Source organism: Mobula birostris, chromosome 14 (assembly GCF_030028105.1).
Source record: "Mobula birostris isolate sMobBir1 chromosome 14, sMobBir1.hap1, whole genome shotgun sequence".
NCBI classification, from domain to species: Eukaryota; Metazoa; Chordata; class Chondrichthyes; order Myliobatiformes; family Myliobatidae; genus Mobula; species Mobula birostris.
In genome coordinates this window covers 83,799,011-83,826,969 of record NC_092383.1, presented here as the reverse complement: position 1 = coordinate 83,826,969, position 27,959 = coordinate 83,799,011, and the positions used below count along the sequence as shown (strand labels likewise).

Genomic DNA, 27,959 nt, shown 5'->3' with positions numbered 1-27,959 from the left:
ATTTCGGAGAGAGGGCGCCATTTTAGACAAAAAAAAAACCCACAAATGCTCCGTTACAGTTTGCCTGCGTCCACTTGAAACCAAGCGGCGGCAGGCTTTGTCGCGGTTCAAGCACTCGTAGTGTCTACTCTGATGAGATTTACCCCTGCGAGCTCTGCCTTCCCGGGACCGCGGTTATGGCGACAGCCGCTGGCAAGAGCTACTGTTTCAAAGTAGTACTGCTGGGAGAAGGCTGTGTGGGTAAAACCTCCCTGGTGTTGAGATATTGTGAGAATAAATTCAGTGACAAGCACATCAGCACGTTACAGGTGAGTGGGGTTCTTCTGGCGAGGAGAACCAGGGCTGTCCTCACACACTGACTCCATCCTTTCGTCAGTGATACCTGGTTGCGGCTGAAAGTAACCAGCGGGGAACTTAATTGTAACTAGTCTGTTTAGGAGAGTTTTATATGGAAACGACCGTTTATTTGTGCAAGTAGTATAACAATTCTTTACCGATAGTGTTTTTACGATGTGTAACTGCAAATGAAAGTTTTTAGAACACTTTTGTCTTTAATATATCATTGCAACTTTTGGGCCATAAATGATTTTTGCACCCGTTATCATAGCCGATAAGGTCTGTTTCTGATGCTAAATTAAACTGCACATTCATAAATTCAATATTTAATGTTTTTGGCGTTGGAACAGAGAGGAAATAGATATAAGGAATTTTTTTTTTTGGAGTCCCAAGTTTGTGACACGTTGGTGGGAGGTCTGTAGAGATTTTTCTTTCCCACCCAGTTTCAGCCTATTTAATTATCAAGTTAGCGATTATTGACTGCAGTTTAGGGCTGTGGGATCACCATAACCACGGTTTCGGGTCTGGATAATTAATTAAATATGACGAATTTTATGCTGTTTGAAATAGGGAAACGTCGCGAAATTAGCGCAAATCGTCAGCGTAATTTAGACTTTTTATTCTTTCATATTTTCATTTGCAGCAAGCGGTATCTTTCAGTCTGCACCCTTTTAGTTCAATCTCGATTCAAGCAAGTGTTTTGTACGGTCAGGACGAAGTAATAATGTCTGTTACTTATTCGGTAACTCGCAACCTCAAAGTCTTTCCTCGACGTTTTGGGCTCTAAATGGGCAATGTCTGGTAGTGCACAGGAGTGACTTGTGTGCCAAGACAACCTGTTGAAAGTAATACCTTTTTAAATAGCAACAGACAAAAAATGCTGGAAGGTTAGGCAGTATCTATGGAAAATGATAAACAGTCGGCCTTGTGGCTAAGACTCTTCAAGACACTGCCTGAAACATTGTCTGTTTTCTCTTTCCCATAGATGCTGCCTGGCCTGCTGAGTTCCTCCAGCATTGTGTGTGTGTTGCTTTGGATTTCCAGCATCTGCAGATGTTCTAGTGCTTGTGACCTTTTTAAATAACTTTTTAATTACTAAAGTATGCTTTCCGAAGATCCTCATTTAACTGCATATTGTGCAGAATTCTGTATTTAATACTTTTTTAGTCCTCATTCTGGTTGAGTTTTTCCTGTAATATTAAGATCCAACAGTAAAATGCTGGAAGTACTCATCTGGAGAGGGAAACTGGGGATTGCAGTTAAATATCTTTTGTCAGACTTGATTTCATGAAATCCTGAACCTTGAAGTAAAACTCTGCTGATGAGTATATGATATATAAATGTGTTTCTGATTAATCTCTATCAACCTCTGCCTTAAATACCCTAACGACCTGCCTCAGTTGGCTGCAGCAACAATTTCCATAGATTCACCACCCTCTGGCTAACAAAATTCTTCATCTAAATGGGCATCCTAGTGTGACGTTATGCCTTCTGGTGCTAGACTCGCCCACTACAGGGAATGTCCTCTTCACATCCACGCTATCTAGACCTTTCAACATTCAATAGGTTTCAATGAGATCCCCCTCCTCCTCATTCTGCTAACTTGCAGTACAAGAGTTCCCAACCTTTTTTTTTAATGCCATGGAGCCCTACCATTAACCGAGAGGTCTGTGGGCCCCAGGTTGGGAAACCCCTGTAATCCAGTGGGTACAGGCCCAGAGCCATCAAATGTGCCTCATATTATGATAAGCCTGGAATAATTTTCATGAAACTCCTTTGAACCCTCTCCAGTTTCAGCACATACCTTCTAAGATGAGGGTCCCAAAGCTGCTCACAATACTGCAAGTGAGGCCTTACTGGTGCCTTCTAAAGCCTTGGCATTATTTTCTTGTTTTTATATTCTAGCCTTCTCAATGAATGCTAACATTGCATTTGCCTTTCTCACTACCAACTCAACCTGAAAATTAACCTTTCCGGAATCCTGCACAAGGACTCCGAAGTCCCTTTGCACCTCTGATTTTTGAATTTTCTCCATTTTATTCCTTCTACCAAAATGCATGACCATACACTTCCTGACACTATTCCATCTGCCACTCAGTGGCATGTGGCACAGGCAGCAATCCACAGCTTGCTACCCTGGTAGTCCTGCTTTTCAGCTATCTACCTTACTGGTACTGGTCCTGAGGAGCTGCAGCTGTGGTTATCCAGGTGGCTGGAGGTCTCACAGGATTCCCACATCTCACACAAAGAACACAACACCTCTCCTGGAGCCAGCTTCACTGCACTGACCATGTACTAATAGATGATGAAGAAGAAGAAACTTGCCAGAAACTTACTTCGCCCAAGTCTTTTCTCGCTGAAACCCAATGAGCCAAATCCTCCTCACTTTAACACTGGCCCACTCCAATGGCCGCTCTGCTTGACCGTGCCTTAATTTTATTTGCTCTTTCTAATGAATTGTGATTTGATTGGGATGCCAGAATAACGCTGAAAGTAAATCTCTCTCACAGACCTGTGAATTGCCTCCTCTGTTGCTCTTGATTCAATTTGATGGGCTAAATGTTCTAATTCTGCTCCTATATTTTATGGTCTTACAATTGGAGTCTTGGTGGGGAAGACTTGATTTCCCTCATTGATTTTTGTGAATTTCACAGAACTGAGCTGTGGAGAAGCAGCAGAGAATAGCTTGTTGAATTTGTTCATGAGTTCGTAAACATGTTTCCATTCACTTTAGGGAACTTTATCCTATACTAATAGCAAACCATGCATGGAGTTTCCTCATGCTTTATAATTCTCTTAAGTCAGAAATTAAATAAAGCATGTCAGTCATGCATTCTATGTAATGTCAGAATCAGGTTTAATATCACTGGGATGTGTCCTGAAATTTGTTGTTTTGCAGCAGTAATGCAGTACAATACATAATAAAAACGGTAAATTACAACAAGTATATATAATATTTTAGAAAGTTAAATAATTAGTGTAAAAAGAGGAAAAAATACACTGGGGTAGTGTTCGTGGGTTCATTGTCCATTCAGAAGCTCTTTGTGAATCATTGAGTGTGTGCCTTCAGGCTCCTGTACCTCTTTCCTGATGGTACCAATGTGAACAGAGCACGTCCTGGGTGGGGAGGGTCTTTCATGATGGATGCCAGCTTTTGGAGACATTGCTTTCCTTGCACATCTGAAGAAGAAGGCTGCAGCATAAAAGCCAGGACCAACAGGCTTGGGACAGCTTCTTCCACCAGGCCGACAGACTGATTAACTCTCGCTGATTTGAGTGTATTTCTATGTTACATTGACTTTTCTGTTTGTTATAAACTATTATGACTGCACATTTAGATGGAGACGTAATGTCAAGATCTTTACTCCTCCTGTATATGTGAAGGATGTAAGAGATAGTCAATTCAGTTCAATTCTTTGAAGATGTCCTGGATGCTGTGGAGGCAAGAGCCCATGATGGAGCAGACTGAGTTGCAGTGGGATGGTGGGGCCAGTTAGAATGCTCTCCACAGTACCTCTGTAGAAATGTGTGAGTGTCTTTGGTGACATACCACATCTCCTCAAACTCCTAATGAAATATAGCTGCTGTCATGCCTCCTTTGCTCTGTTCTGCCCATGTTTCAACAAGCAATGAGACCATGTACAGTTGTCTACCAGCCATAATACAAATTCATTTTCAGTCTAAAGTGTGGTACCAGGAGAATGAACAATTAGTCTCCTATTTAACTTCAGAGACTTCATGGGACAAAAACCGCCGAGTTTAAAGCTCAGCTTTATTTGTCACACGTGGATTGAACCATACAGTGAAATCCATGATTTGTGTCAGCGACCAACTCTATGTGAGGATGTGCTTGATGTTGCCATGCTTCTGGTGTCAACATAGCATGTCCACAACTTGCTGACCCTAATCTTTTGGAATGCGGCACATGTCCCAGGTCTTCATGGGGAGAACGGACAAATTTCTGGCAGACAGCGGTGGGAATTGAACCCCAATCTTACAGTTGGAACTGTAAATTGTTACGCTAACCACCATCCTACCTTGCTGCACTATGGTCTTCATTATTAACTTGGTGACTTAAATAGAATTAAAATGCTTTTATGAGCAGATTTTTAACATTTCCAGATGTGTTGGGTTTCTGGTGAAACTGAAACTGAATTCATTCTACCTCTGAGGAGGAGGGTAAAGAAACTAACATTTGCACTCAATGCTCTAGGAACAGCTTCCACTCTGCCATTAGAATTTTGAATTGTCTATGAGCACTACCTCGCTCTTCCTCTTTGCTCTATTATTTATTTCTCTTGACTAGCAATTTTGTACTGTACTGCTGCCACAACACAACAAATTTCATGATGTATGTCAGTGATGATAAGCATGATTCTGATTCTGACGTTGACAGATGCTTTTATTGGTTACTTGAAAAGAAACCAAAAACTTGAAAACAAACCAAAACTTTCTAAGATGAGAATGGGAGTTGTCACTGTGTGACACGCTTCCAAGTTGATAAAAGTATGTTTGATCCTTTATTATGAAACCCGCAAAGATGAACAATCTTCTAGTTTTAAAGCTAATGAAGCTAAATTAGTAGTGTAATGAAATAAATGATCATTCAAATCAGCATAATTAAGCAAACATTGTAAATAAGCAGAACTAACTAACTTGGACAAAGCATGAAAGCCTGGCTATACTCATTTCCTTCTACCACGCCTAACCCGCGTGACAAATTATCCATAATAAACACCCAACACAAAACATAATACAAGCAGACAGAAAATAGATAATATGGCTCCAAACTCTCTCGAGACGTTAAAGAAACTGGGCCTGAACACTCAAGTTTAGTAAAGCATGTATAAAATTCTTGTGCTTAATGTAGTCGATGCATGTAACCAGAATTCATAATACAAAATTCCTTTACTCATGTTGGTCCGTAATCTCTTCACCCAAATGTTAGTGAAAACTTGAGTGCTGTACTGAAGGTGCGTGGAATGCACTGCCTGAGTCAGTGGTAGAGGCAGGTACACTAGTGAAATTTAAGAGACTACTAGACAGGTATATGGAGGAATTTAAAGTGGGTTTTATGGGAGGCAGGGTTTAAGGGTTGGCACAACATTGTGGGCTGAAGGGCCTGTGCTGTACTGTTCTGTGTTCTATAACTTGATCTGACTGTATATCAAGAGATCACTAGATCTTTGAAGAGTTCTCTAGCTTTGATTTCATTATTAAATAGTAGAAATATATTTTTATTTGTAGGCATCTTTTTTGACGAAGAAGTTGAATATCAGTGGGAAGCGAGTGACTCTTGCAATATGGGTGAGTAAGTATTTGTCGTGTTTTTGGGGAGAGAATGGTGTTCGTAACTTCAGGACAGCACCGTAGTATAATAGAGACACAAGAGACCGCAGATGCTGGAATACGGAGCAATGGACAGTCTTCTGGAGGAATTCAGCAGGTCAAGCAGCATCTTTGGGCGGAAGGAAATTGTCAGTGTCTCAGGATTGTTTCTGGGCATCACTGTTGGAAATAAGACCATAAGACAAAGGAGCAGAAGTCGGCCATTCGGCCCATCGAGTCTGCTCTGCCATTTTATCATGAGCTGATCCATTCTCCTATTTAGTCCCACTCCCCCGCCTTCTCACCATAACCTTTGATACCCTGGCTACTCAGATACCTATCAATCTCTGCCTTAAATGCACCCAATGATTTGGTCTCCACTGCTGCCCGTGGCAACAAATTCCATAGACTCACCACCCTCTGACTAAAAAAATTTCTTTGCATTCCTGTTCTGAACGGGCGCCCTTCAATCCTTAAGTCATGCCCTCTTGTACTAGACTTCCCCATCATGGGAAACAACTTTGCCACATCCACTCTGTCCATGCCTTTCAACATTCGAAATGTTTCTATGAGGCCCCCCCTCAATCTTCTAAACTCCAAGGAGTACAGTCCAAGAGTGGACAAACGTTCCTCATATGTTAACCCTCTCATTCCCGGAATCATTCTAGTGAATCTTCTCTGTGCCATAGAACATCTACGTCTTTCCATTGTATTTAGTACTGTTTCACTAGATTCCCTGCCTATAGTTGTTAAAGAATTAAAATCATGGGTTTCATATCCATTGGACTGTTCAGGCAGAAATCCTGCATCAGGGCTTTTGTTATGGGGATCACTTTTGGAACCCTGTAGAACACCTGTGGCTTTCTGATGTTTTCAGAGCTGTTCTACTAGCTTCTGTATCTTCTGTCACAGAATTACAATGGTTAAAAACACGGGTTTCTTATCCATTAGGCTATTTGAAACGCATTTGATTCTAACTCTTTGTAGAGCAGTAATGAGATGTGTTTGAAACATCATAAACCTTTAGATTAAACCTGTTGATCTGAGTAAAATTAAATAAGTTTCTAAAGAAACAACCTTTTGGTTAAGAAAGTGACTGAAACAAAATACAAGAGCCTTTCCAAGTGTAAAAGGAGGTTTGTCTTTGAACCGATAGCGTTCAAGGTAAATTTTTTATCAAACTACATATGTCACCATGTATAACCTTGAGATTCATTTTCTTGCGGGTGTACTCAATAAATCCATAATAAAATAATGACCATGAAAGGATCAGCAAAAGACCGCACCAACTTGGGTGTTCAACCGGTGCAAAAGACACAAACTGTGCAAATACAAAAAGGAAGAGAAAATAATCATAAATAAATAAGCAATAAATATTTGAGAACATGAGACGGGGTCTTTGAAAGTGAATCCATTGTTTGTGGGAACATTTCAATAATGAGGCAAGTGAAGTTGTTCCCTTTGGTGAAGATCCTGATGGTTGAGGGATCGGTACTGTTCCTGAACCTGCTGATGAATCCTCGGGCTCCTGCATCTTCCTGGTGGTAGCAGTGGGAAGAGCTACGGGGAACAGCGAAGTGATGGCTATATTTGGTTTGCAGCAGCAACTTTTTCACTCTAGGCAACCAGTCAGGTATTTTAACTCTAAAATGGGGTGTATGCAGGAGGAAGTGAGACAAATTCTGTGCTTCAGGTTCAATAACTGAATGGGAGTGAGGTGACAGTCTCCTGATTTAAAAAAAAAAAAAAAAAATGCAACACTCACAACATGCTGGAGGAACTCAGCAGGTCGGGCAGCATCCATGGAAACAATGAGTCGACGTTTCCACGGATGCTGCCCGACCTGCTGGGTTCCTCCATCGTGTTGTGAGTGTTGCTTTGACCCCAGCATCTGCAGATTATTTTGTGTTTTTAAAAAAAAAAAAGCATTCTTTCAAGGAGGCCAAAGACATTCTTAAAACAGTGTTTTAAGAACAGTTGGTTGTACTGAGTTCCAAAACTCAAGTCAGTGAATGAAATGTGTGTACACAAAATGCATGAGCTGCTGAGTTCCTCTGGCATTTTGCAGGTGTGTGTTACTCTGGTTTTGCAGCATCAGCAGAATCTCTTGAGTCGGTGAGTGAGATGTGGGTTTTCCCTTTTGCAAAAGAGAAAGCTTGTATCTCTGTTCAATCTGTCCACTAATTATGTTGCATAATTAGTGGTCAAGAATATCAGAAAAGGTTCTACTGTTCAATTGTGCTTCACACGTTCCTTTCATGTGATCACAAGCAGCATTATGCAGAGGTAGTAAATTGGATTAGACGTTGGCTTTGCAGGAGAAGCCAGAGAGTGGTAGTAGAGGGTTGCCTCTCTGACTGGAGGCACATGACTAGTGGTGTGCCAGAGGGATCGGTGCTTTGTCCGCTGTTGTTTGCATTTATATCAGTGATCTGGATGATAATGTGGTTAACTGGATCAGCAGATTTGTAGATGACACCAAGAGTGGGGGTGTCGTGGACAGTGAGGAAGGCTTGCAGAGGGATCTGCATCAGCTGGAAAATGAGCTGAAAAATGGCATATGGAATTTAATGCAGGCAAGTGTGAAGTGTTGCATTTCTGAAGGGCTAACTCGGGTAGGCCTTACCCAATGAACATTAGGGCACTGAGGCGTATGGTAGAACAAAGGGTTCTGGGAATATAGGTCCATATTTCATTGAAGGTGGTGTCATAGGTAGTTGAAGAAAAGTTTTGAGACACTGGCCTCCATAAATCAATGTACTGAGTACTGAAGATGGGATGTTATGTTGAAGTTGTATAAGACATTGTTGAGGCCTAGTTTGGAGTGTTGTGTGCAGTTTTGGTCTCTCACCTACCTACAAGAAAGATGTAAACAAGGTTGAAAAAGTGTAGAGAAAATTTACAAGGATATTGCTGGGTCTGGGGGACTTGAGTTAGAAGGAAAGATTGACTAGATTAGGACTGTATTCTTCAGACCAGAAGATTGAGAGGAAGTTTGATAGAAGTATACAAAATTGAAGGATATAGATAAACTAAATGCAAGCTGGCTTTTTTCACTGAGATTGGGTGGGACTACAACCAGAGGTCATGGGTTAAGGGTGAAAGGTGAGAAGTTTAAGGGGACCATGAGGGGAAACTGCTTCGCTCAGAAGCTTGTGAGAGTGTGGAATGAGCTGCCAGCACAAGTGGTGCATGTGAGCTTGAATTCAACATCTGAGAAGTTTTGATAGCTATATGGATAGTAGGGATGTGGGGGGGCTATGGTCTTGGTGTATGTCAATGGGGTTAGGTAGTTTAAGTGGTTTTGGCATGGACTAGATGGGCTGAAGGGCCTGTTTGTACTGTACTTCTGACTAAAATGCGAGTGATTCAGAACATTGGTGTAAAATGAAACCCAGGAGTAAGATCAATAGCTATAATGGAGTTGTAACTGCATAGAACAAGCACAAGAAAGTCTGCAGATGCTGGAAATCCAAAGCAGCATGCACAAAATGCTGGAAGAACTCAGCAGGTCAGGCAACATCTATGGAAATGAATAAACCGTTGAAATCTCGGGCCAAGGCCTTTCTTCAACATTGAGAAGGAAGGGGGAAGATTTCAGAATAAAAAGGTGGGGGGAGGGGAAGGAAGTCGGTTGGAAGGTTATAGGTGAAGCCAGGTGGATGGGGAAAGGTAAAGGGCTGGAGAAGAAGGAATCTGATCAGAGTGGAGAGTGGACCATAGGAGAAAGGGAAGGAGTGGGGAGCACCAGGGCAAAGTAATGGGCAGGTGAGAAGAGGTAAAAGGTCAGAATGGAAAATGGAGGAAAAGTGGGTAATTTATTTTTTACTGGAAGGAGAAATTGATATTCACACCATTAGGTTGGAAGCTACGCAGATGGAATATAATGTGTTGTTCCTCACCCCTGAGGATGGTGTCATCATAGGATAAGAGGAGGCCATGGCCCGATGTGTCAGAATGGGAATGGGCCTTTCAGCTTGCCTCCTCTTGCTTTAAATGTAGGCCCTCTAACATCAGACATTTTGACCCTGAAAGAAAGGTGCCAGTCATCTATCTGTCTTCCATAATCTTATAAACCTATCAGACCTCCCCTGAGCCTCTGTTGCTCCAGAGGAAACAACCTAGGTCTGTACAACTTCTCCTCATGGCACATCCCCTCTAATCAAGCATTCTGGTAAACCTCTTCTGCACTCTTTCCAAAGCCTCAACATCCTTCCTATTATGAGGCGATCAGAGCTGAATGCAATACTCCAGATGTGGCTTAACCAGCTTTTTAGAAAGCTGCAACATAACTTCCTGACTCCTGAATTTAAAGACTGAACTAACAAAGACAAGAATGCCATACACTTATTTTACCTTTCTATCATGCTGCACACCCACTTTCGGGGAACTATGGACCTAGGCTCCAAGATCCCCCGGATGTCAAAAGAAACATTTACTGTTCATTTAAGAAAAATCATTTAATGAATCAGTATGGACAGGCCCTTCTGGCTCCAGCAAGCCGCAGAGCCCAGTAACCCAGTTAATTATCCGTAGCCTAATCACAGAACAATTTACAATGACCAATTAACCTAATAGCCGGTCCGTCTTTGGACCGTGGGAGGAAACACAAAATCCCCACAAATGCTTACGGAGATACGGGGATAACTTCCATACTCCTTACAGATGGCGCCGGAATTAACTCTGAAATCCGCCCCAACATGCAGTAGCATCATGCTAACCATTACACTACCATGTCTACTGTTCTGTTATCTTCCCTCCACCACCAACACCCCCCCACCCCCTGACCTTCCCTTCCGGAATCTAAGTGATTAAAATGGACCACACCAGGACCACCAGACACAGAAACGGTTACTTACCCCAAGCCATTGGGCTGATCGACACCCCAATCCATTAACTCACCCCCACCCCCATGACTATCATTTCCTGCCAGTCACCTTGTGTACAGATGCTCCTGTACCAAGTGTCACTTTATGTGCATCCCATCAATCTCTGTACGTAAGCTAATCTTGTGTAATTATATTTATTTTTTTGTGTTCTTTATGCTTATTGTGTTTTTTGTCCTGCATCTCATAACCAGAGTAGCAATCATTTCACTGTCTTTGACGCTCGTATACTGATGAATGACGAACAAACTTGAAAAATCAATTATCTCTATCTTCCCCTACATGACAGCCTTTTGGGATAAATTGAGTTCCAGAATTTGCTTTCATCAGCAGTGACTCTACCTCAAGGTGAGTCATGATAATGAGAAACAGTGGAAATGCATTTTAGTAATTAACAGACTTTTTAAGATGTGTAGTCTATGCAGTTCACTTGCTGTTGCTTGTACCTTCCATTTGGATGACCCAAAGCAAGTAATTAGGTGGATAATTAGGTGGTAAACCACCCATCTGAAGGTCCAGACAAGTGGTCTTGTCACTCTGATGACAGGGGGAGGTCTACTGGAGTCTGGCCTTCGCTGGATTCCTAATCTCTGCACTTCATTATGCAGGAGGAAACTGAGCCCAGCCTTGATGTTCATACTGAATACAGCATTGATGGTGGAGGAAGGGAAGCCCTTTTCTTGGAAGGAGGACATTTCCTTAGCTCTGGAATGAAAAGTCTCATCCTGAGAGCAGTTGCAGTGGTGACAGAGGAATTGAGAGAAGGAGATGGTATTTTTACAAGTTACAGGGTGGGAGAGGTATAGTCCAGGTAGCTGTGAGAGTCAGTGGGTTTATAAAAGACATCAGTAGATAAGCTGCCTCCAGAGGTAGACAGATTGAGAAAGGGGAGGGAGGTGTTGGAAATGGGCTAGGTAAATTTGAGGGCAGGATGGAAGCTGGAGGCAATGTTGATAAAGTTGATGACGTCCGCATGGGAGAAGGAAGCAGCACCAATGCAGTAGTCGATATAGCATAGGAAAAGTGGGGGTCATCCACTGTATCTAGTAAACCTGATGTGGCCTCCTGTATAACAGTGAGACCTGATGTAGATTGGGAGATCACTTTGCTGAGCTTGTACACTCCATCCACCAGAAAAAGTGGGATTTTCCAATGGTCACCCATTTTACTTCCATTTCTGGTATTGGCCCACTCTGCGCGCCCCCCTCCATTCCCATTTCCCCCTCTCGCTTTATCTTGTTACTTGCCCATCACCTTCCTCTGGTGCTCCTCCTCCTTTTCTTTCTCCTATCAGATTATCCCCTTCTCAAGCTCTGTATCTTTCTCATCAATCAACTTCCTACCTCTTTACTTCAGCCGTCCCCTCCCAGTTTCATCTATCACCTACTACCTTGTATTTCTTCCTCCTCTTCCCCCACCTTCTTGCTCTGACTTCTCACCTTTTTTTCCCCCCTCTCCAGTCCTGATGAAGGGTCTCGGCCCAAAACGTCGACTGTACTCTTTTTTTCATAGATGCTGCCTGGCCTCTGAGTTCCTCCAACATTTTGAGTATTATTTGGTCTCACTTTTTTTTGTCCTCGTACCAGAATTCGTACCTGAAATGTTTTCTGTTTGTACAGGACACAGCTGGACAAGAACGGTTCCATGCTTTGGGCCCCATTTACTACCGAGATTCTAATGGTGCTATATTAGTCTATGATATCACTGATGAAGACTCATTTCAGAAGGTAAGTTCTTTGTTTTAAGCTAGTTGTATCAATATTTGGTATCTAAAGGACCAACTCTAATCACTTTCCATATCTTCAATGTTATGAGCATTTCCTTTATAATATATACGAAATACAGGGTTTAAGATGGTGCTGGTGAAACACAGCGACTTCTGACTGGCGGCTAATGAACCATGGGAAGCAACTAAATACTTTGTTAATCATTCTTTATTTGGTAAATGACTATCGCGAGCCCAATCCTGTTACTTCCCTTTGGACTTGGAGACAGTTTGATGTGGCAGCGGGTCCATCGCACTGAGTGAAGAAGGCCCGAGGTTCGATCGGTTTAAGCACTGGGCCGAATCAAGGTGACTGAACCCGATGTTTGGATGATGATTTAGGTGCTGGGCCAAACTGGAAAAGGTCAGGGTGGCGGGGTGGGTTGGTTCAGCTCAATGCTCCATGACGATGCTGTGCTGAGCTAAGGGTCTGGGGATGGACTCTCTGTGGATTCCAGTGCAGAACGTCATTTGCTTCTGGTCATTGTTTGCATGATTTGTGTTTTTTTTTGCTCATTAGATGTTCGGTCTTTTTTTTAATGGGTCCTTGTGGGTTCCTATTGCTTTGTGGTTGCCTGTTAGGAAATGAATCTCAAGGTTGTATAATGTATATATACTGTACTTTGAACTTTGAGAAGGCAGGAGAATGAAGTTGAGAGGAAAATGAACCAACCATGGTGGCGCAAACTCAATGGGCTAAATGGCTGAATTCTGTTCCTTTGCCTTCTGGTCTTATGAATCGCAACGTCCAGATATTCCATTACTGCCCCCACCATCCCCTCAAACTTTCTCATGACAGTTGTGAAAGAGGACATTGTGATTTAGAAAAATGTTAAACCTCGTAGAAAATTTGGTTGTGGTATTTTTCTCCCTCCCAAGATCTGCATAGATCTGCATAGGGCTTTTGATACTGAATCAGTTAGAACTGTCCAGATTTAAGATCTCTGATGTTGAATGAAGGTGCAAGAATGTAGAGCAGCAGCATCCAAGGGAACAGGGAATGGATGAGGGAGAAATTGGAAACTAGAGGGCATAGAGTAAAGTAATTTTAAAGCAGGAAGCTAGAGAATTCTTGTCTAAATGGTGGTGGCTGATGGATAGTGGAGATAACAATTCTGTAAGCACGTCAAAGTTGCTTGCCAGTTATTGTACTACTTCTGCACATCAAGGTTTACAGAACAAGAGCTGTCTCAGGGAACACACACAAAATGCTGGAGGAGCTCAGCAGGCCAGGCAGCATCTTTGGAAAAGAGTTCAGTTGACGTTTTGTGCCGAGACCCTTCATCGTGACTGGAGAAAAAAAAGATGAGTCAGAGGATGAAGGTGGGTGGGGGGAGGGGAGGAAGAAACACAAAGTGATAGGTGAAACTTGGAGGGGGGGGTGAAGTAAAGAGCTGGGAAGTTGATTGGTGAAAGAGATACAGGGCTGGTGAAGGGGAATCCTATAGGAGAGGACAGAAGGTCATGGAAGAAAGAGAAGGAAGGAGCACCAGAGTGAGGTGATGGGCAGGTAAGGGGATAAGGTGAGAGTGGGGAAATGGGAATGGCGAAGCGCACAATTCTCCGTAACTTCTGCCATCTCCTACGGGATTCCACCACCATGCACATCTTTCCCTCCCCCTGCACATCCAGCTTTCGCAGGGATTGCTACGTACACAACTCCCTTGTCTGTTCGTCCCTCCCCATTGATCTCCCTCCTGGCACTTGTCCTTACAAGCAGAACAAGTGCTACATCTCCAGCATTTTGTGTGTGTTGCTTGGATTTCTAGCATCTGCAGGTTTTCTCTTGTTTGTGAGCTATCTTGGGGAATTGAGTTGGATCTTTGTCTGGCATAAAGGTTTTGGGCTGAATGGCCTTCCATTGTGCCATTGATTCAAAGTGGTGAATGGAGTTAGGCAGGATCGAGTGGTTAGCTCCTCATGTATAAATTGTAGTGTAAATAAAAGTGTGTAGACCTATATCTCACATGGAACAGTAAGATGAGTAAGGAGATTGAAAGGTATCTAATTAGTCAGGGTATCAAGGGATATGGGGGGGGGGAGAGCTGGAAATTGGAACTAGATGAGAGAATAATTTAGCTCATGGTGGAGTGGTGGAGCAGACTCGATGAGCCGAATGGCCTACTTCTCCTTTGTCTTGTGATGAATGGTCCTTTACCCTGTAGTACAAGGGAAAACTTATTCCAGTGGGGGGGGGGGGGGGGGAATGTGATGCTCTTGCTAAGCATCAATTCTTTAATACTTGATCAAAGCACCAGTACTGAGTGCCATATTCACCTACTGCACTGGATTTTTGAGTTATTAAATCAAGTACTGAAGTGAGCACTAGGCATTGACACTATCTTCAGCTCATGATGTGCAACTAAACCCATGTGTTTCAGAGCTTTTCTGAATATCCATCTCTTTACTTTGCAGTATCATATGAGATAGATAGTGACTATTGGTGAGATTGTTTTCTAGTAACTGACAATTTCTTCCAAAACCACCAAGGCTGCCTCCAAGAAAACCACAGCTTTGACATGGGGTTGGAGGTTTGTGTGCCTCAATGACCTGGAGAGCTATGTTTTCTGGAGTCAGGGCTTTCTGCTTTGGCTCTTGGTAGGGTCACCTATGCCATCATGGCAAAGAGTAGAAGCCGGACTAGGAGTGGTCCACCAGTCCTCCAGGTTTAGAGGTTCAGCTCAGGGCTAATGACCATGACTGGTAAAACAAAATTTATTACGGAAGCAGCAGTGAAGAATCCTTCTACATCTGAGGGTGACAGTATTCCTGAGTCTCCACCCAGAACTTCCTTGACTGACATGATGAAGGAAGCCCTGAACACCACCAGAGATGGAGGACCTTCATTGCTGCCCTAAATGCCAATGGCATAACAGGTAGTAGAGAAACCAAGGTCACCAGTAAAATATTATACAAGAAGTGAGTATCACCACTGGCCACCAAGAATAAGCAAACCCTGAGACTGACAAAAATGTTCACAGATCACTAAATAAAAAATTTACCTTTGGAGCTGAGCTTTAGGGCAATAACAAAAGAATGTATAAAATCATATTTTTGAGTTGACTGAGCTTGCCAATAGGTCATATTGCCAATTGGTGGGGGGAAGTGGTTGGGGGGGGGGAATCTATTAAATGGTGTGGAAAATGTCTAGGCACTTTGCAAAACTAACTACTGCAGCACAAGGTGACCTTCAAAAGGCAATTCGGGAGAAAAATCATTAACTGGAAGATCGAGGTGTAAATTGGAAGAATAGCATGGATACACTTAAAGAAGAAAATCGATATACTAAGAAGAAAAAAATGAGCTGTTGATGGAGTAGACTCTATGGCCTATTTCTGCTCTTGTAGCTTAAATGAGAGGTGGTTTAGTGAGGAGAAGAAATGAGTTAAGATCGTGGGTTGAATTAACTCTGCTGTAAATTTTGATCTATTTTTGACTCTCCCTGTTCCCAGCTCTTGTATGGGCTTCAGCTACTGGTGTAGAACCTTGCCAAAGTGAATTGAATATCTCTCTAACCCTGCAGGTGAAGAACTGGGTGAAAGAGCTACGGAAGATGCTCGGCGGTGAAATCTGTCTCTGTATAGTTGGTATGTGACTTTCAACACTTGTCCTTCTGTTAAAGCTGTGTTCTATATCATTGTACACAACTATTCCTGAACCCACTTCTGGATAGTTCTCCATTTCCCTCCCATCTAGTCTGTTAGACAAAAATTCTCCAAGTATGGAGGTTTTCTAGCAAGATGCTTTTGTTGGACTGGTAGAGTTCATGTGGTGATGCTTGGTACAAAGTCCTGTATCTCCTGTCCTGACTGTAATGAAGGAATTGAGGTTTATTGTGGGATTTGGAGAGATGCCCTCTTCTCACTACAACCATTGGACAGGAAGTACAGAAAAGGTAAGATGGGGGAACACACCCCAGTCCTCGAAGAGGGATCAGGAGTGGAAAGAGTGAGCAATTTCATGTCGTGAATGTCAGCATCTCTGAGGATCTATCCTGGACCCAACATATCAATACAATTACAAAGAAGGCATGACAGCGACTATATTTCATTAGGAGTTCGAGGAGATTTGGTGTGTCACCAAAGACACTTACAAATTTCTACAGATGTACAGTGGAGAACACTCTAACTGGCTGCATCACTGTCTGGTGGTGGTGGGGGAGGGGGGCTACTGCACAAGATCCAAATAAGCTACAGAGCATTGTAAACTTGGTCATTTCCATCATGGGCACTAACCTCTAGTGTCCTGGAAATCTTCAAGGAGTGAGGCCTTAAAAAGGCGGCATCCATCATTAAGGACCCCTATCACTGAGGTCACGCCTTGTTCTCATTGCTACCGTCAGGAAGGAGGTACAGAAACCTGAAGGCGCACACTCAACTATTCAGGAACAGCTTCTTGCCCTCTTCCATTCGATTTCTGAATGGACATTGAGTCCATAATCACTAACTCCACTACTTTTAAATTTCTATTTTGCACTACTTATTTAATTTAACTATTTAACATACTTTAATTCAGTTTTTTCTGTTATGTATTACATTGTACTGCTGCCACAAAGATAACAAATTTCATGACATGCCGGTGATATGAAACCTGATTTTGATTCTCATCACTGATTAGACGCCCTCTTCTCGCTGTTACCATTGGGTTGGAAGTCCAGAACATCATGTTATTGCTGACGAGATGGCCTCTTTGCACTACTACCATTGGGCAATAGGTACAGAACCTCATCTTATCAGTAAGACTTGAGGGTTTCCACCAGGTGCCCTGGTTACTCCCATATGGTAAAGAATAATCCTTGGACACAAAACAACGCATCTCACAGTCTGTCTTTTAAAAGAAAGACTGTTGAGTTAATTAGCTGCAATAATGTGGCACTGATGTGGATAGGTGGCAGGATACTCTGGAGGGAGAAGATATCTGGGGATTGACGGGAGTGCTTTGAGAGCCAGCACGGCACATGGATTGAATAGTTGCCTCTTATGACAGAAGTGTTTTGAGAAATGGGATCGAAGTCTTCACTAGATAGGTCCTTGCACTAGATCTTTCCTTGGGGACTGTTTATGGGAATGTGGGAAGGACAGTGGGCTGCAGGAGGGGTAAGCTGCTGTTTTTTTGAAGTTTGATGGCAGGATGCCTAAATATGCTGATTAAGAACTGGCAAATTAGGTTTATTTGCTTGATTCAAAGTACATTTATTATCAAAGTATTTATGCAGTATACAACACAGATTCATCTTCCCCACAGACAGGTATGAAACAAAGGAAACCGTGGAACTCGTTCAAGGAATAATGCCAACCCCCCCCCCCCCCTCCCCACACGTGTAAAACAAAGTGGGGAAAGAAAACTAAATTGAAGGAGTCCAGCCATATTCAGTTCAGCTCAGCTCAGCTCAGTTCAATGTAGCATTGTGTCGTTCGTTATTTGCAGGCTGTCCCGCTCAAAATTGTCTGAAATAGCAACAAAAAAAGTGACCAGAAACACATGATAATGTCCTGAATGGTGTAAATGGATGATGGAATTGATGGCTTTGTTGCAAAGTTTACAGACGTTATGAAGATGGGTGGAGGGGTAGGTAGTTTTGAAGAAGTGGAAGGACTTGGACAAATTAGGAGAATAGGCAAAGGAATGGCAGATAGAATAGTGTTTGGAAGTGTATGGTTGTGCACTTTGGTAGAAGAAATAAAAGGGTTGACTATTTTCCAAATGGAGAAAAAATACAGAAAGACTGAGGCGTGAAAGGACTTGGGAGTCCTTGTTCAGGATTCCCTAAAGATTAATTTGTAGGTTGAGTCTGTGGTGGAGGAGGCAAATACAATGTTAGCATTCATTTCAAGGGGACTAGAATATAAAAGCAAGGATGTAATGTTAAAACTTTATAAAGCACTGGTGAGGCTTACTGGGAGTCTTATGAGCAGGTTTGGGCCCCTTATCTTGGGATGTACTGAAACTGGAGAGGGTTCGAAGGAGATTCGTGAAATGATTCCAGGATTGAATGGCTTTTCATATGAAGAGCATTTGATGGTTCCTGACCTGTATTCACCAGGATTCAGAAGAATGAGGGGTGAACTCATTGAAACCTATCAAATGGTGAAAGGCCTTGATAGAGTGGATGTGGAGAGGATATTTCCTATGATGGGAGAGTGGAAGACCAGAGGACGCAGCCTCAGAATAGAGGGGAGTCCTTTCAGAATAGAGATGAGGAATTTCTATTAGCCAGAGAGTAGTGAATCACAGGCAGCTGTGGAGGCCAAGGCTTTATGTATATTTTAGGCAGAGGTTGATAGATTCTTGATTAGTCATGACAAGAAGGGATACGGGGAGAAGGCAGGAAATTGGGGCTGAGAGGAAAATTAGATCATCTGTGATGAAATGGCAGAGCAGACTCAATGGGCCAAATGGCCTAATTCTACTCTTGTATTTTATGGTCTTGTACCTGTCACCTTCTGTGTTCGGGGGTGGGGGGGATTGTTGTCTACTGGGTCCATTTAAAAGAAAGAATAAATAAATTTTTTAAAGTTCCACTTTTTATATGACTCCACTTTGAACTTCCCTGTTCTGGGGGTGAGAAATCATAGTGACCAATTAACCTGTCAGCCTGCACATTTTTGTGTTGAGACCGTGAGAGTATTAGGGGAGGAACTGGAGCACCTGGAAGAACGCTGTGCAGTCATAAAGTGAAGATGAAAACTCCACGCAGGGTTTGAGGTCAGCATTGAATCCGGACTTCTGGCACTCAGAGGCAATGGCTCTATCAGCTGGTTTGTCCATTAGTGTTCATGTGATGGTTGAGTTGATCTTACAAGTGTTGTAAGTGTTTGGTGTTGTAAATTAATGTTGTCATTTTTGAATAGTTGGACCAGAATTATGCCATGCTGTAAATATTAAACAAATTAGTTTCTTTAGAAAGAGCCACCTAGCCTCCAATTTTAAGGTTCAACTCCAAAGCAAAGTTGGCTTTTAATTAAAACCTATTTTTGTTCTGAATTTGACCTTTAACAATTTTGGAATTGATCTTTGATTAGAACTTAAAACCTTTCAACAGTTACAAGTTTTGGTGTAGTTGTTAGTGGAAGAATTATTCTAATTTATTTAGAGATACAGCTCAGTAACAAGCCCTTCCAGAGAACAAGCCTGCCTTGCCCAATTAAATTCGTACGTCCAATTAACTTACCTGCCTTTTTGGAATGTGGAAGGAAACTGGAGCACCCAGAGGAAATCCATGCAGCTATTAGGAGAACATACAAACTCCTTCAGACGGTGATGAAAGTGAACACAGACCGTTGGCATTGTAATAATATTATACTAATCCAATGTTTCCCAACATTTTTTTAGCCCAAGGCATTTTCATACTTGCCAACAGCCCTCTTAGGTACAATATATTTTCTGCTGCCTCCACAGTCTAAAAACATGTCTACCATATGTTAACATGAGAAAAATGATTGCTTTAAAATTTTATTTGTCTTTAAACCTACCGTACATAGTACCTGTGTGCTGTACAGCAGCTTCAATATCAATGTGATCCTTGAGCTTGATGGTGTTAGCAAGAGCTGAAATATCCAGTTCAAGTTGTGACAGCAAATGCCTTAAGTCCGCACGTGTAACAATGTCCAAGTGGTTTCTGTCTTTTATGAGGATGTGGTTCACTGCACTGAAGCCTCCTTTAACAGGATGGGAGGATGGAAATGCAGTGAAGAGCAGCTTGGCTCTTCTCCAGAGACCAGGAAACTTCATAAGACCGTGTAGCCACATAGCACAAAAACTGACATTTTTGGAAAGCATTTTTGCTTCTTCATCATTCTGAGTTTTGAATAATTTTTTACAAGCTCTCTTCCTGTGCTTCCAACTTGCAAAGAAATGGTATAATTACCCAGTCTGGAATTTCCAGATTATTCAAATCCTTGAATCAATTCTGAAAATCCTTCTTCAGTGAGTACAGATGTAAGCAGTACTCTTGCAAATCAACATCTGTGAAAGAGTGCCAAACTTTCCATGCAGGCAGTCTGTGAGAACCACCTTCTCCCAACATTTTGCTTATACTGTATATTTCTAATTTTCTGATGAAAGTGGACACTGCACTTTTTGCCCGGAATAAATTGAAATTCTCACCCTGCAGTTTCATATTTAGAATGTTCATTTTGTCATACAGATCGGCTAGGTATGCCACATCTCCACATTGTTCAGTCTTGTTTCCCAAACTCTTGTTGACTTTGAGCAAAAAAATTCAACCAGTGTCAAAAAGATCAAAGAAACAGTGTAAACAGTGACCATTTGACAGCCAATGCACTTGAGTGCGAAGAAGCAAGCATTAAAACTCTTCATTGTTATCTTGGCATAACTGGTGAAATATTCTGCTATTTAATGGATGAGCTTTAATTTTGTTAATAGCAGACATTACAAAGGTCATACTTAGAAAGTCGCTGGCTGAGGTTTTTGGCTGTGAGATGTTGACGATGAATCACAATAGATTGCAAACAGACTTGGAATTTTTTTTTTTCATGAACACTACTGAATCAGCATGGTGACCTGTCATATATGGTGCTCCATCTGTTTCACAAGAAATCATGTTCCTAATCGGAATACTTCTATCCTCAGTATATATTTTGAGCTCATCATAGATTGATTCTCTGTTGATACTTGCTTTTAACTTTTTTACAAAAGAGAACCTCTTCATAAACTTTTCCATTTTTTATAAACTGTACATATGCCATCAGCAATGCCTCATTGTCTCGCACTGTTGACTCATCCATTTGCATCTCACATTGTTTTTTGTGGCTCTGAGCATAGTTGATACTCAGTGTCTTCACTCATTTTGTCAATAGGATGAGCTAGAAAGTTATTAATCAGAGGAATTGATTTTAAAATACTGGTATCCATTTTGAGAGCAGTGGTGAGCATTTTTGATACAGCAGGCATTATTAAACTTTCACCAATTGTATGAGATTTTCTGCACTTTGCTATCATTTTGGAAATGTCATAAGCAATGAGACCACCATCAAGATTACTTTTAGTTTTCTTGGCAAATGACTCGAGTGTGCAATGCTGCTTTCATCTTCTGGAACTGAGTACTGCCATAAGTAGCCTTTTCAGGATGTCTTTTATGGAAGTGTTCCTGCAGTCTTAATGGTTTAGTGGCTTCATTAGACAGTACAGTATTACAAATAAGACGCATGGAGTATCTCTCATCTGACAGGAGCAGAGTAAAACCATACTCCAGTATGTAACATTGTATTGCTGCGCTTTCTGTAATCTGTGTCTTTTATTATGATTAGAATTCAAGGCTTCACTGCCTTCAGACTCATAGATATTTATCCATCATTAATGGGGCTAAATAAATGGGAATGCCGATCGGATGTTAACAACGGCAGCGAGTTGATAGGGTCAATCGGGTCTCGTGCTCAAGTTAGGGTACCACTTACCAACGTGCCTCCCCCCCCACCCCTGACAACTTCTATTTCTCCTAATGCCTCCTTGAGAATCACTGCACTATCCTAACCGCTATAGTACTGTGCCACCTCTAATGATTTTGCTTTGCACTTGCAGGAAATAAAACTGACCTGGAAAAGGATCGTAACGTGGTAATTGAGGAAGCAGAGGCGTGAGTATTGGACCCTGAACGGAGCCTTCTGGTGAGGGTGGATGGGAGCAGTGCTTTGCTAGTATGTGAAAACTGGAACTAGTTGTCCTCTTTTCCGATGAGTAACTTCTCAGCAGAAGCTTATTATGACAGAGGCCATTTGGCCCATTGGGTAGATGCTGGTTACTATCGGAGTAATCCCATCATACCCATTCCATTTTTGCATTATAGCTCAACAGCCTTTATTCTCCTTGACATGCTCCATTCCTCTTTGGCTAATTTAACCTACATTGCAGCAATGTAACAGTGGCCAATCGTCTGCAAGCATGAGTTTGTGTATGTATGGGACAGTTCTGTCATAGAGCATGGTCTTCGAGATGACATTGTCATTCTTCGGTACACAAGTGTAAAGGAAAATGAAATGATTGTTACCCTGGATCTAATGCAGCATAAAAAAAGCACAATAAGCATAAAGAACACTATTTAAAAAGACGCAGCAAATGTAAATATAAAGGCAATCTTATAAAACCCACTGTGTGAGTAACTGAGTGTGATGGTACATGCATGATTATGTACATTGACTGTATATTCAGTGACGTTAGGTGCAGGAGCGTAAAGTGGCTGTGCATGGGGTGGAGGGAGTGAACAGTGCTGAGGGGCTGTGGAGGGGAGAGGATGACTTAAGGAGATTGTGAACAGTAACTTAAGGAGCTCTACAATAGATTAGGTATGATATGGGAATGTGAGTGCGAGTTGACAGCTAGAATGGTGTCAAGACTATAATACAGTGCTGTTTCCAGGGTATTTCCTCCTGGTAAGCACTACATAGTACTGTGTTTAACATACCAAAAAAAACAGTGGTAAGACCATATGACATGAGAGCAGATTTAAGTAGATTCATTATCCCTCTGAACCCCGTTCTCCTGTCTTTGCCTCAAACTTTGACAGCCTTACTAATCTCCAGCTTCACCTCTGGCTGAAGAAATTTCTCCATTACCTTTGTTCTGAAGGATGTCCTTCTATTCTAAGGTTGTGCCCTCTGGCCCTAAACTCCCTCACTGTAGGAAACACCCCCTCCACATGCGCACATGTATTTTCATGGCAAAGGCATTTTGTTCAAATTATAGGGTAGGTTAATCATAGTCATACTTTATTGATCCCGGGGGAAATTGGTTTTCGTTAGTTGCACTATAAATAATAAATGGTAATAAAACCATAAATAGTTAAATAGAAATATGTAAATTATGCCAGTAAATTATGAAATAAGTCCAGGACCAGCCTATTGGCTCAGGATATCTGACCCTCCAAGGGAGGAGTTGTGAAGTTTGATGGCCACAGGCAGGAATGACTTCCTATGACGCTTTGTGTTGCATCTCGGTGGAATGAGTCTCTGGCTGAATGTACTCCATTAAATTATGTAGTGGATGGGAGACATTGTCCAAGATGGCATGCAACTTAGACAGCATCCTCTTTTCAGACACCACCGTGAGAGAGTCCAGTTCCATCCCCACAATGTCACTGGCCTTACGAATGAGTTTGTTAATTCTGTTGGTGTCTACTACCCTCAGCCTGCTGCCCCAGCACACAACAGCAAACATGATAGCACTGGCCACCAGACTCATAGAACATCGTCCGGCAGATGTTAAAGGACCTCAGTCTCCTCAGGAAATAGAGACGGCTCTGACCCTTCTTGTTGACAGCTTCAGTGTTCTTTGACCAGTCCAGTTTATTGTCAGTTCGTATCTCCAGGTATTTGTAATCCTCCACCATGTCCACACTGACCCCCTGGATGGAAACAGGTGTCACCGGTACCTTAGCTCTCCTCAGGTCTACCACCAGCTCCTTAGTCTTTTTCACATTAAGCTGCAGATAATTCTGCTCACACCATGTGACAAAGTTTCCTACCGTAGCCTTGTACTCAGCCTCATCTCCCTTGCTGATGCATCCAACTATGGCAGTCATCCGAAAACTTCTGAAGATGACAAGACTCTGTGCAGTAGTTGAAGTCTGAGGTGTAAATGGTGAAGAGAAAGGGAGCGAAGACAGTCCCCTGTGGAGCCCCAGTGCTGCTGATCACTCTGTTGGACACACAGTGTTGCAAGCACACGTACTGTGGTCTGCCAGTCAGGTAATCAAGAATCCATGACACCAGGGAAGCATCCACCTGCATCGCTGTCAGCTTCTCCCCCAGCAGAGCAGGGTGGATGGCGTTGAACGCACTAGAGAAGTCAAAAGACATGACCCTCACAGTGCTCGCTGGCTTGTCCAGGTGGGTGTAGACACGGTTCAGCAGGTAGACGATGGCATCCTCAACTCCTAGTCGGGGCTGGTAGGCGAACTGGAGGGGATCTAAGTGTGGCCTGACCATAGGCTGGAGCAGCTCCAGAACAAGTCTCTCCAGGGTCTTAATGATGTGGGAGGTCAATGCCACTGGTCTGTAGTCATTGAGGCCGCTGGCATTGTCATGGGTAGAAATCTTTGAAGAAGTTAAAGATGCTTATCACCACACAGCAGCTGAATTGTCCTTTTAAAATAATAGGAATTAAGTGTTTTCTGTACTTTCCATTCTAAAATAAATTGTTAACCTAGTTTTGGATAGAGATGTGTTCTTGCTGCTGAATTAGCAAATCATGCTTGCAACATGTGAATCTTAAATACCAACTGTTAAGCCAAAATTTCTTCAAAACAATGTGATCTAGTGGACCTCTTTTAATGGATGCTATTTATTTCTGTTGCTTCACTAAATCTTTGTTGTATGCATTCAGTTGAAGACCCATTTGTATTTTCAATACCTAGACCCCTTGAGATGGTTACAAGATTGATAATTTGTTTCTTGAATGTACAAGTAATAGTGTGTGTGTGTGTATTTATCATGCAACTGTCAATCTGTTATAACATACACGAAATGTTGGAGGAATTCAGCAGGCCAGCCAGCATTTAACCAATTTCCCCTGGGATCAATAAAGTATGACTATGACTATCTAAGGAATAAGCAGGTCCCTTGGTCTCGGCCTGAAAAGTCAACTGCTTCTTGCTTTTCGTAGATGCTGCCTCAGTTGCCGAGTTCCTCTAGCATTTTGTATTTGTTACTCTATATTTCCAGCATTTGCACAATATCGTGCCAATTTACTGTACTGTTCTCAGAATAGAAATTCTGCTCTCTCAGAATAGAATAGATTTTAACAGATATATTTTAACATGTTTAAAATTTTATTTTGGGATTTGTAATTGCTTTTAACAGATTAAAACAATTTAAATTAGATTTTGATAGATTAAGTTGGATCTTCTGAAGTATTTTAATGCTACTTCCGTCCATCACCAGCTACGCAACATCTGTAGGAGCAAAGCACTTCCACACCTCGGCCAAATTAAACAAAGGCATTGAGGAACTCTTCCTTGAAATCTGCAAAAGTGAGTCTTTTCCAAACTCTGCTTCTGTAATCTAACAAAAAAAAAAGTGCTGGGGAAAGGTCAGTCAGTGAGGCAGCATCTGTGCAAAGAAATGGTAATATCATGGATCTGAGATTCATCAGAACTGAGAAAGTAGAAAACTGGTTAGTTTGGGTAACGGAGAAGGGGAGGGAAATGGGAATTTCTTTGATGGGGTGGAATGCTGCAGCTGTTAAGTCCTTATGTAATGTGCTGCTACTAACTTTTTAATATTATGTGGTCTGGTCCATTAGGGCATGCCTGGGAGACTAGAATATCTAAATGAAAGGATAGAGATAAATGAAACAGAAGGGTTGAAGGCAAAAATGGCCAGTCAGTCATGATGGAAACAAAGCCAAGTAATCTAAAATTGCAAATATTTGAATTCCAGTTTGCTTCCTGTGATGCGCTTTGTCACTCTCTTCTGCTTAAATCTATCCACTTTCATTTTTCTAGAGGAAGGTTAAAATTTGCCTTTTTGAGCAATTCACCGGTCTAATTTGCTTACATAGTTGCGCACTCGTGTCCCAGTGCGTTTCATAAGAAACTCTACGCTATAAATACATTTTGTTATCCTTGTACACTGTTCAGATGTTGGATTGCATTCGTATACATCATTCTAAGTATCTATCTTATTTATTGAGATACAGCATGGACTAAGCCCTTGAGCCATGCCACCCAGCAATCCCCTGTTTCAATCCTAGCCTAATCATGGGACAAATTACAATGACCAGTTAACCTATCGACTGGTACGCCTTTGGACTTGGGAGGAAACCCAAGCAGTCACGGGGGAGAACGTACAAACTCGTTGCAGGCAGCGGCAGGAATTGAACCTGGGTTGCTGGTACTGTTAAGCATTGGGCTACCCCTATACTACCGTGGTGTCCCATGGTAATCTGAACTAGTCTGTCTTGATTCTGCTGCCTTTAACTACTTTCCATTGTCACTGACTTGCGATAGTTTCTTGTTCAAGTTTTTGGAGTCAGATGTTAGAATTGCATTACTTTGAATTGCTTTTGGATCTTAATGTGGAGGCTGTCTTTTATTTTTAACTGTATTGACATCAAGCTGCATGGACTCTTTGCACATAGACTTGGTTGTAAACCATTTTAGAACATTTTTGAAATTATGAACTGTACAATAATTTTTTAAAACAACTTTCCATTTCCTAAGTTACTTTCGGAGCTTTTGAATTCTTAATTCTTTCTCCAGAGATGCTTCAAGTTGCCCAGGCAGAAGAAGCAGCGAAAGTGAGTGATGCCACGCTGATGGGGAGTGCAAGGCGGGGTATACAGATTATTGATGATGAGGCAGAACCAGTAAGCAGTGGAAGCTGCTGTTCTTAAACCAAAATGTGCCACTAAGCAGAGACTGAGATTACAGAGATTTGGGGGCACTGGACACAATGAGACTTTCATTAACAAATAGTGATGGAATTAAACAGCTGATTTGGAGGTGGTGGTTAGGAGGCTACAGGCTTTTTTACTGAGCTGATGACAAAGAATCTATGGCTTCCTCTGGCTGCAATTATTTATATACTAATGATGGACTGGCAGGAATATAAAGTGCTTCTGCAGGACTTCATGAAAAAGCAACAGCTGCTTTGGGAACTGGATCAAATGATGAAAGAAACATGAGATAAGCAGTCTGCACAAGGTGGAGTTTTGTTAAAGTACGGTGATGTTCAATCTAGAGAGTAGGCCGGAGGACTACTGTCTGGTATAATGTAATCTGACAGCGAGGAACTTGAATTTGATATAATCCTCTGATTGTCCCCAGTAGGCAATGCAGGTGGCACACTGCAGGTGGCACACTACAGGTGTTGTCTGTGATTTGTGTTGCATGTGGTGCTTCTCAATTAATTATGCTTATCCAGCTTTTTTCAACCCACCCAAACACAAGCTGGTTAGACAAGTGCGGAGCGCATGCATGTTTTGTAAACATGATGGGTGTTAGATTTTTAGATGACTAATAGCAACTTGCCCTGTACACATTACAGCTTTTTTTCAGTTGCACTCGTGGCACTTTATAACACAATCTATTTGTGTGGCCTTTTGGACAGGGTCTGGCTTGCGTTAGTGCATTAAGTTTTTGAATTTTGTGCTTATGTTGAAATATCTTGCACTGTTTTATAAGAGTTATGCTATTAACATTGTATCCAGTATTGACTCTAAGCAGTGTTATGAAAGCTGTTTAGATTTCTCCATCTTCCATAATGTAGACATCCAAATAGCTGGCCTATTCTCTGGTCTATGTATTGCTTAAGGTCAGTAAAATATCTTGTGATTCTAACTAACACTTTGCACATTATTGCAAAATACTTTGGACACACTACAGTAATTCTTGGGAGTTATGGTTAAGGCACATAGGATCAAAATAAACTATCCTGGACAAAGTTATACTTTCTATATTTGTATGTATTTATTTGCCCAATTTGTTCAGTAATAAGGAGGTCTGTTCTCTGCTGTTAATTATCTTGAACTACAATTTTGACCATGTTCTTTGAAATGTAAATCTAAATGTAAAATAACCACAAAGATATTTTTATTTTAAGGTTATCAGGCCAATGTTTTGTCTAAGTATTCTCTGCAATTTTGTCACATTAAAAAAATAAAGGACTAGCTTTTAAATTCTGGTTGAA

General features: G+C 41.8%; 1 protein-coding gene across 2 annotated transcripts; it reads left to right on the top strand.

Annotated features, from left to right (window-relative positions):
• LOC140209530 (ras-related protein Rab-21-like) lies at window positions 1-27,953 on the top strand. 2 transcript variants are annotated; one of them, XM_072277794.1, is made up of 7 exons: window positions 1-308; window positions 5,584-5,643; window positions 12,170-12,277; window positions 15,839-15,902; window positions 21,856-21,910; window positions 25,212-25,300; window positions 26,531-27,953. In XM_072277794.1, the coding sequence occupies exons 1-7, from the start codon at window positions 177-179 to the stop codon at window positions 26,662-26,664; spliced, it is 642 nt and encodes a 213-aa protein (XP_072133895.1). In that variant the 5' UTR covers window positions 1-176; the 3' UTR covers window positions 26,665-27,953. The 2 variants fall into 2 exon arrangements, with proteins under 2 accessions (XP_072133895.1, XP_072133896.1); XM_072277795.1 differs by lacking the exon at window positions 5,584-5,643.
• Window positions 27,954-27,959: the final 6 nt, after the last annotated feature.

Bases quoted from the DNA above. Each gene is read 5' to 3' on its own strand.
- LOC140209530 (XM_072277794.1), top strand. From the start codon at position 177: ATGGCGACAGCCGCTGGCAAGAGCTACTGTTTCAAAGTAGTACTGCTG. The intron at 12,278-15,838 runs GTAAGTTCTTTG...CTAACCCTGCAG, and splicing joins ATGAAGACTCATTTCAGAAG to GTGAAGAACTGGGTGAAAGA. The intron at 25,301-26,530 runs GTGAGTCTTTTC...TTCTTTCTCCAG, and splicing joins CTTCCTTGAAATCTGCAAAA to AGATGCTTCAAGTTGCCCAG.